The 14,691-nt window shown below is 42.6% G+C and overlaps 1 protein-coding gene across 2 annotated transcripts in view; it reads left to right on the forward strand.

Moving 5' to 3' along the window:
- The window catches only part of fam20ca (FAM20C golgi associated secretory pathway kinase a), a 33,044-nt gene extending 22,162 nt beyond the window's left edge, over positions 1-10,882 (forward strand). For both annotated transcript variants that reach the window (XM_070923253.1, XM_070923254.1), the window contains 7 exons: positions 5,730-5,822; positions 7,920-8,035; positions 9,075-9,255; positions 9,389-9,498; positions 9,596-9,677; positions 9,911-9,970; positions 10,624-10,882. In XM_070923253.1, coding sequence (XP_070779354.1) covers positions 5,730-5,822; positions 7,920-8,035; positions 9,075-9,255; positions 9,389-9,498; positions 9,596-9,677; positions 9,911-9,970; positions 10,624-10,882 — 901 coding nt within the window. The remainder of the gene's footprint in view (positions 1-5,729; positions 5,823-7,919; positions 8,036-9,074; positions 9,256-9,388; positions 9,499-9,595; positions 9,678-9,910; positions 9,971-10,623) is intronic.
- Positions 10,883-14,691: the final 3,809 nt, after the last annotated feature.

Here is a 14,691-nt window from a genome sequence, read left to right on the forward strand (position 1 = left end):
CTTTTGAATGTATTATATTAAGCTTTAATCCACATCAACCTGGAAAAATTGTCACATTGAATTTGATTGATCAACACATATTAAATTATGACTTTTTGCACAGTTCTGTAGTGTTTACATAAATAAAGGGCTAATATCCAACAAGTTGTAGGCTATGGTCCATAGCCATTGTAATGGATGACGCGGTGGCAAATAACCACCAAATATCAATCGTAAATGTACACATACAACATGCGGCTAATTTTGCTCTCACTTTTCAGTTTTAAACACCCTGAAATAAAGTCTCTTTAAAGCGTCAGAATTCCTATTTGCATTGGTAACATGCAGCTAAACAGAAAGGGATTCACATATAATCCCTTTTATAATCCTGAAACGTTTTGAAACCAGCAGAGCAATTTACTTATTGTTTTCAATCTCTAGAACAGAGACTAGCGCCACACAATATTAACCCTAACCCTGTCTCTTCAGTGGAGATACGTTTTGGTCGCATTTCCTCTCTGGTCCTTTCTCCTTCCCCCTGCAGCTATCCCTCAAACTCAAGCTACCAGCTAAATGTAATTTAGGTCCTCTATTTAAGTCTTATCTCCTCCTTATTGAAGTCTTTCCTCCTCCTACCATTACGTGATTTGGACTTTATGCTTTTTTTTTTTCTCTGTTGTTGTTGTTGGTTACACAAATTACTCTCGCTCCAAACTCTTTAGCTTGAGGCTCAATGTTGCTGCCATGCGGCACATTTATTTAGTACTTTATTTAGAACATGTACGTCACAGGTGTTCCAGTTATACTGTGCTGTTACTAAAAGTTAATGCACACCTTCCAGCCAATCAGAATTGAGAATTCTCAGGGGCCATGGGATGAAGTTTATGAAGGACAAATCACTACCAACATGTAACGCTTGCTGCATTTCCTTCATAATGGTCCCTTTAATGACTCATATCTTTAATGCTGATCATTGATGACTCCCCAGGGCACCCTACTCTGATAAAAGATCAATCAATAGATATTTGCACCTCTACACTTGCACATACTGAATACTTAATGCAGCAAAAAGCTCCTGCTCAGTCGTCAACTAACTTTCAAATTGAAGCACTGACTTATAGGCCGTCATCCATCTCCTTCAAGTCAAGTCTTTTTTTTCCTAGCATTCTTATGATAATATCGCCCATACTGCTTCCCACACATGCAGATAGCTTGCCTTTCCCTCCTGGCGGTGCCTCACCCTGTGTGTTGAAAATAGCTGAGGCTAGAACAGAACTTGTGTAACATCGATTTGAAATTCAATCTAGACAGCTACCTCGGGGCTCTGGGCCGATTCTCAGATCCCTCTCCGATACCGATGCTGGAGGAAGCGGCATGCGTGGAGGAAAATAAAGAGAAATAAGCAGACACAGATTCAGAAATGCACACAAAACGTCTATGTACACACACAGTTTGTAGATATAAACACAAGCACGCACGCATACAGCCTTGACAGTCCTCTCTCTGATACGTCTGCATGTAGTGCTGCTGACAGACAAGCGCCCTCTGACACAACTCACCAGGCTGAAGAGGTTTTATCTCACAATCTTTTATCCGGTCCTCCATCCCTCCACCTGTCTGTCACCTTGAGAGGTGTTGTGAGTACTCTACAAGGGGCCATTTACCCACGAGTGTCCTGAATGTATCACACTGATCACTTGCTTTGCTCCAAAACCCTCATACACGAACAAGACGCTCAGCGAACTATTCCACAGCAGATAAGGCATTCTGTAGTGCAGCTCATCTGAAAACATAAAGTCAAGAGGGAGGGAAAACGGTATATACTTTGGTTTAAGTCGTTTGTAAAAGAAAATCTATTGTCTTTGTTTTGCCGTAATGAAAAAAGTGCTGAGGGAAAAACAAGAAGGTGATTGGTGGGAAAAGAAAAGTTAGGGAAGAGATTAAGAGGAGGAATGACAGAGACGGGACGCATACGTGGACAAGGGTACATGAAAGGAATAAGTGGAAGAAAAAAGGAGAGGAGGACGGAGGAGAGAAGCTGCTGGATGCTTGATAATTGGTGTTAAGTAGGGTCAGGCTGGCGAGAGGGAATTTCATTTGGCTGCACGGTAACCAAACAGATTTGGTAAATCAAAGGAGAGAAAAAACTAAGCAAGGTCTAATATTCCTGAATCCCCTCTCATCCTTCTGGAAAACTAGATTATTTGGAACAATAAGCTGCATGCTGATATTTTCTTCTTGCTATTCTCTTCATGTAGTCACATCCGAACAAGTTAAACCCCACAAACACATTTGAACAGACGGCTCGCTGTCTTGTGAGTTACACCCACTGACTTGGATGAGTGAAGGTCTGCGGCTCATTACGGTAATGTTTGCGTGTTTGTGGGGGAAAAGCAAACAAAATGTCAACGCATGTTCAAAACTTGAGAAATGCTGATCAGACAACGAGAATTATTTCTCCGTTGTCTCTTCAAAAAGAAAGTGCTGGCACTCATATATGAACATTTTATAGCTGCCATCAGCGGTTGAAAAAATGTTTCTTTTCCATGTCCTTTCAAGTTAAGAAAGTTAAGTTCTTGTCGTGATCTGATTCTGTAATTTAAACCTGTAATTACGTTTCTGGCCACTTGGGGGCAGAAACAAGTTGTGAACACACGTCACTGACATATTGATATGGCAAACTAGTTAGCAAACATTTGCTTATTTAGACATCCAGCGGTTACTGAGCAACGCTAGCATTCATTTGGAGTCGTGTTTCTGGTCACCTGTTGAATGTAAGTTCAGCAGTCACTCTCTTTTAGCTCGGTTTCTGGTCTCCACCACCTGAGGGAAATATCTAAATTCCCCGCTGTGTTCACCAGCTAGTCGTTAACTGTGTCTGTGGCTGTTTGGTGCTGTGCAGGTATGTAACACTATGAGAGCTGTGAGAGTGAACCAAAACAGTAAAGTTGCTGACTGGACAGCTAAACAATGTCTCCAAAAATGTCTCTTACTGACTGATAGTGACATTTGAATGCTGAAGTCACCAAGAGTTAACATTTTATGTTGAAGATCTTTTAATTTGTGTATGTGTGCATGTACCAGTGTTGCAGTTGCATATACCCAGATCTCATAGCAAAGCACTCCCCATGCTTTCTTTAGCCACACACACATTTACACACACTCACTCACACAGGACACAGGAGGGCCAGACAGAGACAAAGACGCCTGTCAGTGGGGGGCTGAAATCTGCTGTGGATTAACCAGTAGATGACAGATCTCCCATGCGCCCTCTCTGTCTCTGTCTCTCATTGTCTATGTTGGATCAGTAGCAAGATGCCATTACAGCACTGGGTCAGTGGGAGTATGAATTGTATGGTTTGTTTACACACAGCATGCTGTTACGTCTTCTGTCAGCACGAACATGAGAAAAGTGTTGCTTATTTCTCCGACGCGACATGGAAGTGGTTAACGTGTACATTTCCTCTCGCTGGGTTTGTCTCTGCTGCCCTCTCTCTGTCACCAACATGCACCGTCACTTTGTGTGTGAGAGAGAAAGGAAAGACGAGTGTGTATGCAGACTCTGGGCCACAGCTGTTGTTGTGTTCGCCCCCCCCCCCCCCCCCTCTCCCATCTCTCTAATATAACCCTCCACTGTGCAGGTCTAAGCTCATGAAAGAGCATTAAAACTGCAGAGTCAGCACAAACTGAGTCCACATCGGCAAGCAGTTCAGCTTCATCATTTCACACACACACACACACACACACACTCCCGAAGATTGTGCTGAACTACGTAGAGTACATTTGCTGTAGCCTAATCACAGTCTACTTCAGATAAAGGGGCTTTTATTATCAAGGACACTCACTCGTGTGTGTGTGTGTGTGTGTGTGTGTGTGTGTGTGTGTGTGTGTGTGTGTGTGTGTGTGTGCGCGTGTGCGTGTGCGTGTGTGTGTGTGTGTGTGTACATAACTGTGAGGGGAAATTTGTTTGTCATTTTTTTTACAGCGTGTGTGTGTGTGTGTGTGTTATGGCCTTTTCACACCACAAACCTACCTGCCTACATTCAAAATTCAAAGGAGCTTCCTCCCTGACAGGAAATTGCTTTCTACATCCTGGTGACCATGGCAACCAAAGCCTCTAATACCTGTCAGTCAGGTTTATGTTACACATTTTGCATAGTGGGAAGTGAAATCATATATGGTGGAATAGCTCGGAAGGAAACGCATCATTATAGCAACCAACTGAAGACAAACACAAGTTTCAAACTGTAGTCTCTCTTTCTTACTGACTTTCCGTGCAGAGTAACTTATGAAAGTAAAAGCTGTTATTGTGTACAACTCGTGGCAAAATCGTGACAAAAAAGCCTCCATTTCAGCGTTTGAACTGAGCCTTTTCAGCAGCTGATTATATATGATAAGGTGCCTTGATAATGGCATATGTGAATGATACCAAGGTGCACTGAGTGCTCCGGCTCGTAAAGGTCACTTTTTAAAACCAAGGGCCCTTGCTACCTTTTATTCCACCCCTTTTTCATCTACACAGTATATGCTCTCCCCTGCCCTGCGCCCCGAAAATAAAAACACCATTAATCCCCTCCTCCATCTGGGGGGATCACAATAGCACCAATGATTTATGGGTAAATGGCTGCTTCCCTGACACATCAATGAATAGGAGGACAGGTTATTTTCTGTTGTCAGTGGTTTGGCTTTTCAAGAAAATTGGGAGAGAAAAAAGAAGAGAGAGAGGGGGGGGGTGATGCACCGCTGCACCCTGAAGTCCAATCCACAGTAATGGAGTGGAGGAGTGGAGGAAAGATAAAGCAGGGCAGAGCGGGGGGGGGGGGGGGTATAGTAAGTGGCAGCATGTATGAGGACGTGTGTGTGTGAGGTTTAGCTGACTGTGTGCAAGCAGAGCAGTTACAGCAGGTTAATGGCAGGTGTGTCTACGTGTGTGTGTGTGTGTGTGTGTGTGTGTGTGTGTGTGTGTGTGTGAGGAAGAGAGAAAGCAAGTGTGCAAATGTGGAGGGATAATATCCTGCTGCCAGACGAGCGAACAGACAGACACAGAGACAGACAGACAGACACAAAGAGGCTTCTAGCAGTTCCTGACTCAGATCTGTGGCTTGGTTGGCAGGGATTCACATCTCCTGGGTGTCTGTCTGAGTGTGTGTGTGTGTGTGTGTGTGTGTGTGTGTGTGTGTGTGTGTGTGTGTGTGTTGCTGGGAGGAACTGCAGGATGTGAGCAAGAGTCTCATCCAGCTTCCCTTCAGCAGCAGCCTTGTCCACACAGGCTCTAGTCTCATGCGTCAGCTTCTGTCCTAGAAAGGGATGCAGACGCCGAGATGAGTTTCACCCTGCGGGAAAGTCTGATGAAAGCTGAGGAGATTTGCTCAGACAGGAGCAGAAATTGTCTCAAATCAAAAGAAGGCGCACTTAAAAAATTGAAACACATCTGATTTGGAGAAACGCTGAAGCCCATTATAGAGATGTTGTTTTGACTGACCTTACTGATGTCTTTGTTACGATATGTTCATAGCGTCATCCCCTTCCTGGTGAGTCAGAGCTCCAGAGAGGACAAACTCACATTTCTCAACACTCAACACAATATAGAAATATATATATATTTAATTATTCTCATTCCTCATTCTTATCATGTTTCCTCTTGTTGCTCTTATCTATGTTTATGTATGTAACATGAGAAATGACTGAAATGACTGAAACATGATCCTGCTGACGTTATGTGTAATGTTTTCTCAACCTCTATCTTTCAGGCAGACCCGGGAGCAGGAAACCCCTCCAGACTTCTTCTACTTCTCCGACTTTGAGAGGCACAACGCTGAGATTGCCGCATTTCACTTGGACAGGTGAGTTTTATCATCTTTTCCGAGTGCGTCTTTTCTTTTTTTTAAATCATCCTTCGCGGTCTGTTCCAGGAAGAGTGACAGGTCACACGTCGTTCGTTCACGCCGACACTTTAACCTCATTTATAAACCGGAGGTGTGCCATAATGGACTTAAGCTGCGAAAATGTGAATGGGATTTAGTGCATGAGGGATTAGATAACGCACCGAGCGCTCGGATCATCTCCTTAACTTGCTGCTGAGTATATTGATTTCCACATGATCCTTTTACTCTGCGGGCTTCAGCTGACAAAAAACAAAAAAAAAAAAAACAGAGGAACACTAAGACGAGTCAAATAGGATAGTTTGGGATTCTGGGGGAGGATGATTAACGGTGCGCAGGTCGTCTTAAGGTCTGCTGAGGGCGTGGTTATCACTTCACACATGCTCACAAAAACACACACACTCACTCTCACTCAGATGTGGTCAGTGGCATGCGTTCACGTGGGCAGGAAGATGGAGCTAAACAGGAAATCACAGGCACGCCATTACCACCGGGGACATGGTTATAGAGCAGGAGGGGGGAGGTGTGTCTGTTAGCCCTAAAGAGCAGTTTGTTTTTAGATTGCGTGCACCATGCGGGGCTGCCATTGAATTATAGTCCAGTTGCCTGACCGCAGTAGCCTCTGGATACCAGTCGGAGCTATTGCTAGTTTATGGCTTCATATTGACTCAGGAATGCAGAGTAGAAGGATGTTGCCCTGCTGAAACTTTCTTTAATTTGATTTCTAATTCTAGACATTTGTGATGAAACGTGCTAAAATATCCTGAAGATTTAAGGGAATAAATAGCATCACTGCTTTTCTGTAATTACTTCTATATCTCAGGGGGGGGTTTTATCCTCTGCTCTTTGCCAGTGTGCTATACTACCATCTGTTGTGAACTCCTTGTGACTCAGGAGTGTGTGTGATAGGCGCAGTGCACACAAATAGACGCTCGAGTGTGCTCTCACGCGCACACACACAGGTGCTCCTTTGTCACCAGGGCCCAACATGACGGTGCAGTTTGCAGCTCCTGAATGCTGTCCTCTGTGGGCTAAAGTTTCGCCAACTTTGTTCCAATCAGCCAGCCTGTCTGTGTGTGTGTGTGTGTGTGTGTGTGTGTGTGTGTGTGTGTGTGTGTGTGTGTGTGTGTGTGTGTGTGTGTGTGTGCGCCTGCTCTCCCAGGAGGCTTAGCTCCAGTCTCAAACGGGTCAGGGTCATTTGGATAGCAAACATACAGTGAGACAGGCTAAACAGAGGCTGAATAGGTATAGTGTTCTGACATAAGAGCATAAGAAAAGAATGAGACAGACAGATGGAGGCAGGAGGGCAATTTGAGACCATGAAGAATAGAATTAACATACTTTACCATCTAAATATAGACATAGTGATTAAGTAGTTTTGGTTCACAAAGGTGTGTATTTGTCTGTGTTTGAGAGTGTGTCAGTGGGATAGGTGGGAGGTAGGCAAACACACGCTTCTCTTCTGTCCTTGTTTTGTTCGGAAGCGGATGTTGGATGTCAATAAATGCTGCTTTTGATGCCAATCAGGAAAAGGAGACAGGAAGTTCTGTAAAGATGATGAATTATTAAATATCTAGTGTGCTAAAATGATGAAGATCAAGTCCTGTGCTGACAGGTTTGACTGGAAACCAGTAAACATCATTCTTCTGTGAAGAAAAAGTATCCTGATGTCCCACTTTTTCTTTGGGCCGTCTTCATTTAGAGAATGATGGACATATGCTGAGCAAGAGTACATCCTAATATTTCTACAGGAGTATGCAGGTAATGTGCCTCAATAGACAGATTGTGATAAGCAGGGAAGGGGCTTAAATGAGACAGGGCAGGTGTTCGGAGCTCTCCTGGTCGGCTGGAGACACAAATCTGCACCGCCTGAGGCACCATGGGAGAATGAGCTGGAGGCTGAAGGCGCTTTGTAGCTGCATTTGTTCAGGGCAAACTAAAGTGGAAAACACTGTGTAATACAGTAACAGACAAATTACTTCTATGTAACATTTTCCTTTAAAAATCTGTTTCAAATATTGAATTATTACATTTGTCTCCATCTCTCTCGTTCTTTAGGATCCTTGACTTCCGGAGAGTGCCCCCGGTGGCGGGACGACTCGTCAACATGACGAGGGAGATCAGAGACGTGACTCGAGATAAGAAGCTGTGGAGGACCTTCTTCATCTCACCAGGTAGGAACTCTGCCAGCCTCTGCAGCTTTGCACAGTGATGTAGATACGTGGCTGCATGACTCATCGTATTTGGACACAACAACCGCATCTCACTGGCTTCACTTCACAACTGGGTTATTTACCTGTAGTTGAGTTTGTATGTCCTGTTCTGCTCTTCAGGGCAGCACAAATGGCAAGAATGCTCTCCAGCATGTGTAAATAGAGTCATAGCCAAAAGCCACCACAGGGTGGCACTGTACGTCAGCTAATCTCAGAAGCTCAGAAATAATTTTATATAAACAAAAATTAATAAATAACCAAAACAAAAAAATTATAAAAGTCCAAATATTTTGAATGACAACAACGTTAATACCCAGTCGTTTCCCTGTTTTTTATATGTTGCTAGATTATGGTTATAAATTGACACTCACCAAAACAAATCAAGATATTGTAACTCTAGTCTCACTCAGAGCAAAGGGAAAGTCATGTTGTGTGTCAAATGAATGCAAAGTTATTATGCAAAGCAGGTCATTTGTCACACATGAGTAGCTGTCAGGGTGCCAGAAGAAGATTACACCTTCTCATACACATATTATTATATTATATTATAACATATTATTGGTGAACATTAATGCAACAAATTGTTTTTGTCAACATGCAGCTAATGTAGAGATTAGCCTGTCAGTACTGAGGGAATGAAGAACAGCTTTTTAATGAGAAAATAAGTAGATCAATTAAGACATTTGGTGTTTACGTGTCTTTGATCATTATTAAACAATTTACAGAAATAGAATATAAAATTAAAATGAAATGCTTTCTATTTTGAGCAGCTGATCTGTGTTCACGTCATCTCAGTAGAAAGAGACATGAAACACTTCTCAGGTTCTCTTTGATTGTAACGTACCGTCTCTGCTGGGTCAGCACTCCCTTCCCTACCTCCGTGACCTGTGTTTGACCCCGAGACCACAAAATCTGCACCACCCTGATTTTTCATTGTCGAGCTTTTACCCACATCTCTGTCATCATTTTCTCCTCAGTGTGTTTTCTTTTCTCTCCTCAGCCAATAACATCTGCTTCTACGGTGAGTGCTCGTATTACTGCTCCACTGAGCACGCTCTGTGCGGTAAACCGGACCAGATCGAAGGCTCACTCGCAGCCTTCCTGCCAGACTTGAACCTGGCCAAACGCAAGACCTGGAGGAACCCCTGGAGACGCTCCTACCACAAACGCAAGAAAGCAGAGTAAGGAAACGACACTGAATCACAACATTCGTGAATCTGTCGTGACTCCAGAGTCTGATTATGTAATCATCCACCTATCTGTGACTAAATATAGATAGCATCTTTTATATGTATCTTTTGTGTGTGTTCTCAGGTGGGAGGTGGACCCCGATTACTGTGACGAGGTCAAGCAGACTCCTCCGTATGACCGAGGCACTCGACTGCTGGACATCATGGATATGACCATCTTTGATTTCTTAATGGGTAAGACTAGATGAAACCTGACGTCAAATATCAACATACTACACTTACAGATGAATAAGATCACGTTTTCTCACCACTGTTCTCTCTCCTTGCACAGGTAACATGGACCGACATCATTATGAAACTTTTGAAAAGTTTGGAAATGACACCTTCATTATTCACCTAGACAACGGAAGAGGGTAAAAGCTTTTTACGTGTTTGTCTTCAACGACCACTAAGTGTTTCATCCACTGTAATGAAAATCAGATACATAAGCATGTGACATCTTGCAAAGACTTGGGTATTTTATATATATATATATATATATATATATATATATATATATATATATGTATATATATATATAGCGGCTACTGTCTAACAAGCAAAGTGTGTTTGTGATATTTTCTTCTTCATCCCCAACCCCTCGTAGGTTTGGAAAACACTCCCATGATGAGCTGTCCATCCTGGTGCCTCTCAGCCAGTGCTGCAGGTCAGACTTTACGTTGCCTGTGAACCTCTAACAGTTCATGGTTGTGTTCGTGAGTCTTTGTCCCGTTAGCGACAGGTCCTTCTGTCAGTCCTTCCAACTCTTTAGGCCAGAGCAAAATATCTCAACAACTTCCTCCGTCACCACCATCAGGCCTCATGTACATAAGACATGTTAAAGTCTAATGTGAAGATTACTATGAAATGTGTTCAAGGGATAAACCCACTTGAGATTTTGCCTGGCGCTTCCCTCAGGTTCCTCAACTTCAGTCACAAAGTCCTCAACCGATAGATGAATGCTCCTAAAGGACAAAGTATACATTTGGAGCTACAGCTCTAAACAGCTAGAACGATAAGATCAGTAGTTTATGAAAAGTGTGAATTCCAGATTAATGTTGAAATTCATTAATATGAGGCATCCTGGAGGCCTAGTGGTTAAGACGCCATAAAACCGTAATGTTTCTGGTTTGTAGTTGTAGCCTTCCCTCCCGATGTTTCCTGTCTGTATCTCTACTTTTGTTTATCCAATAAAGGCCAGAAAAATACATGAATATATCTCTTGTATTGTCATCATAGTAATAAGATATACAGCAATATTAGAGAGTATAGTTTTATTAAATATAACGTATTCAGTTATCATTTGTTTCTTGTTTCCAGGGTGAGGAAATCCACTTACTTGCGTCTCCAGCTGCTGGCCAAAGAGGAGTACCAGCTGAGCTCCCTGATGGAGGAGTCCCTGCTCCGCGACCGACTGTCCCCTGTCCTCATCCAGCGTCACCTCCAGGCCTTGGACCGCAGGCTCCGGCTGGTGCTGCAGGTCCTGGCGGGCTGCATAGAGAAAGAAGGTCGCGTTAATGTCGTGGAGGAGGATCTAGTCGGGGACACGGCCACCCACAGGAGCCCGGGCCACAGGTAGTGAGGGCGAGACTCGAAACCACCAGTGGCACGTGAAAAATGGACCACTGTCTGTGGCTGTTCGACCAATGGGGCTGCACCAAAAGTCCCACTTCTGATATCAAGCTGAATTCAGTGAATTCCAAGACTTGCCATCATTGCCTCTATTGGAACCTGCTTTTAAGTGTGTTTATATAGAAGAAACTGTCCTTAGACACCATGAAAGACTGTGCTCACACAGATGTGTTTTAGGTTTTATCAGATGTTGTATAAGACATCAAGGAGCCACTGCTGTGTTCTGATTTTGTTTGTTTTGAACATGGAGGGTATCAGTTTGTTTTATGTGTTTTATTATATTATATTGCATAACCAAACGAGAACTTACACTGACTGTGCAGCATATGGTCAGACAATAAGCTTTATCAGTTACCACGATGTATGAAAAGGTTGAGGAAGTGCGTGGAAGTTTCAAGATATGTTATTATTTTCTTTTTGTGAAACATTCTTCAGTTTTTCACCTTCTGCAATCAACCACATCAGCAGAAAAAAAGAAAAGTCAGGCCACAAATAACTTACAACCAGGAGAATAAGAGTTGTGTGTTCTCTTTATCTATCTTCATAAGCTTTTTGTCTTGGCACAGACCGACTGAAAATGTTATCACACACTTCTGAACTGCATAAATCTGAGTGCAAGCATATTTGACAGTACATTACCTTCACTTTGCCTTATTCTGATTTTGTATCTCCTTTTTTTTTTTTTTACTTTTCCATCTCCCCTGCAAGTCTAGCTGGCACTACATGTGGTATAACACTAAAACACTATTTTCCAAACCAAACGTACTCTGAATGCAAAGGGACCTGTGTGCTTGTTAGTGTTCATTAAATGGTATGTCAGTTTTTTTCCAATGCATTTAAAGCCGTCTGCTATAATATTATTTTACCATTTATGCAATGCAAAATGTTACAGTTTATCTGTTGATTTCATGTCCAAATGACTATTTATTGGTGCGTCACAAACAATGAGAGCGGTTTAATAGATTCTAGATTACGGTTTTGTTTCATGTTGCTTTATATGTTGGGACGTATTTACCGTAGGTACCTTAGCATTTGGATACTATTTAAAATTCCTTTGAGTACTATTATGTTCAGATGGTGGAAGAACAGCAAAGCTATTTGATTCTGTTGTTGAAGTGGTGCCATGCAAAAGAGTCCTGTGCACTGGCTGACCCGGTACCTGTGCAATGACAGAAATACAGTACTTGAATGTTTTTTGGGTTGGCAGTTTGGACAGGATTCACAGAGCTACAAACAGTGCAAAGCCTGAGTGGCTGGACTCAAGTCTGAGAAGTGATAAAGGGGTTAAAACGCCTCATCCCACTACAGGGATCACCTCGGGCGCTGCTCTTTGGTTTTCATATTCTCAGTGTAAATACCTATAAATACTCTGAAGACCTAACAAGCTTCACCGCACAGTGGTTTGCTTCTGTTTTCTGCTATTGCATTGTTACTGTGAAGATCTGTTTACTAAATGATTAAAGTGTGCAATAAAAACAAAAGTGAGGGCAAATGGCTCATTGTGTAGATGGCTGTGGACTTGTGAGACCTCTCTTTGTTGATTTTATGAGTGGGTGGAGGTGCATGTGTCCTCTTTTTTTCATTTTAGGGGTGACAAGTAACAAGTGAGGATCAACAATACTACGAATAAACGCCCGGGCGACCGAAGAGCATTTAACATCTGTCAAACCCACCCAGGCAAGATGTAGCCTTAGAGTATCACATGAGGAAACTTCATCATGACCCTTTAACTAACTGAACCACATGTAGGCAGCCTCACACACACACAAACACACACACACATAAAAACACAACCACCTCACCTCTAACACTAGGGATGTATCCGAAAACGTTATTCAGGAAAGCACAAATAATGCGTCGAGAGATGAAAAGTACAGTATGAGGATGTGGAAATATATTTCCGAATTAATTATAAGCCAATATTTAATCAATTTGATGCTTTGAAGGGACAACGATTGTATTGCCAATGAATATTAGGCTAGAAAATACAACAATACAACAATACAACACGCCCACGTCCGATATTCTATCCGGATACAGAGACAGATCATTTCATTGGTTGAACAGATACAGATAATGACGCCTCTACTGCACACAAAGAAAAAATACACAGCTCGAGCTGAACGTTTGGAAACAAAAAGCATACTTAGATACTACATTTATAAATAACATTAAGCATTGTTCACACCAGTTAGGCTCGATGTTGAAACTCTCAAACCACTACAGGTGAGTCACATCTGCATGCACTCCTTTCGTCATTATAGTAGTTAAATATTAATGTAGTTATCCTTTAACCCCAAGGCAATGACTAATGACTGTTTTATTCTGACATTAATCTGAGAGTTTGCAATTCAATATCAGGATAAATGAGACAATTTTACAGTATACAACAAACATGTTCATCTTAAGGCACTTTCTCTTGGGGCATACATACTCTATCCATATACAGTGACTATTCTCCCTAACTTAACTTTCATTTCAAACTATTTTAAATTTAAATGAAATAAAAATGAAATGAAAATAAGAATTTGAAACACCGGATTTCTCTCTCTCTCTTTGCTGTCACACTAGTCATAAAACCGTCCAGGCACAGAGACGGAGAGAGGCTGTGAGCTGTCCGTGGTACTGAATGAATACAGCAGAGCCGTGAGCGGCACCACGGACAGCACAGAGACGCTCCGCTGTGGCTTGAAGTAGCTGGGCAGTCCCAGCTGTGAGGTTCATTTATTGAAATGCATTTTCGGACATTCATTTATTTATTTCCCTCTCAAGTTATTGCATCCTGTTGCATCTTCTGAGCGGTATAGTGAGTAATAATATAATCAGAGGGGTATCAGGGGGTAGCTGTTGGCTTTCACGTGGCAAAATCTGCCTCTTATGCTCAAAGCAACAGTGTTAAAAAAAAGAAACAAGCAACTTATTCGCACTGCATTCATTCTTCCTGGTTTATTTACAGTAAACGAAGTCATGCTGGTTATTCCCCAGGAGAGGGCGCGAGTGTACCGCAGCTCTGGATCAAGAAGCTGTTACGACTTAAATCCACTAGGTGGCGCTCGAGTCTCACAGTGATGTTTGAGAGGTTTACATCTTTGTCACAGGGATGACGTTATTTGTTGCCCTGAATTAAGGTTACAGCCGGTGAATTATACTTTGTGCCTCGGTGTGATGAGATGATATTTCCCTCAGACTGAAGGACTACAGTGTGATGCTGCTTCGTGTCGCACGACGGCGCCCATTTGCTTGTGAAAAAGTTAAAGAAACGCAGACACCTACAGAGAGCAGAAGTGTCATTTGGGGGAAAGGGGGCCGTGTAATATTAGTCTACCATGTTGCTGCACTTCAAAGCAATGACCACTAGGCTGTGCACTAGAATTGTGCAACACTAAATAGTTGTTATTGATTGATTTGACCAAAACCCTTAATTTCCGGGTTATATATTAAGTCAGATTTGGCTGTGTATTGATTTAATGAATGTTGTATTTTTTCACGTGGCACATACTTCTTAACATTTCTAACTCTAAGTGTGAATTATTCCACTTGACCTGAGAAATAATCCAAGCAGGAATAAAGAAGCCTGGCACTCAGCTCTGATGTTGTTTACCCTCCGCAGCAGACCACCCCACATCCTCTCACCTCATTCAGAGGCAGCCTCCCCTGCCTAGTAACAGTATCCAACACCACTGTCCTCCCGTCTCTATGGCAACAGAGAGCAACCCCCCCACCCCCCTTTGCTAGCCTGCCTCCCCATTGATCCAA

The sequence above is a fragment of the Enoplosus armatus genome, chromosome 17, assembly GCF_043641665.1.
Source record: "Enoplosus armatus isolate fEnoArm2 chromosome 17, fEnoArm2.hap1, whole genome shotgun sequence".
Taxonomy (NCBI): Eukaryota; Metazoa; Chordata; class Actinopteri; order Centrarchiformes; family Enoplosidae; genus Enoplosus; species Enoplosus armatus.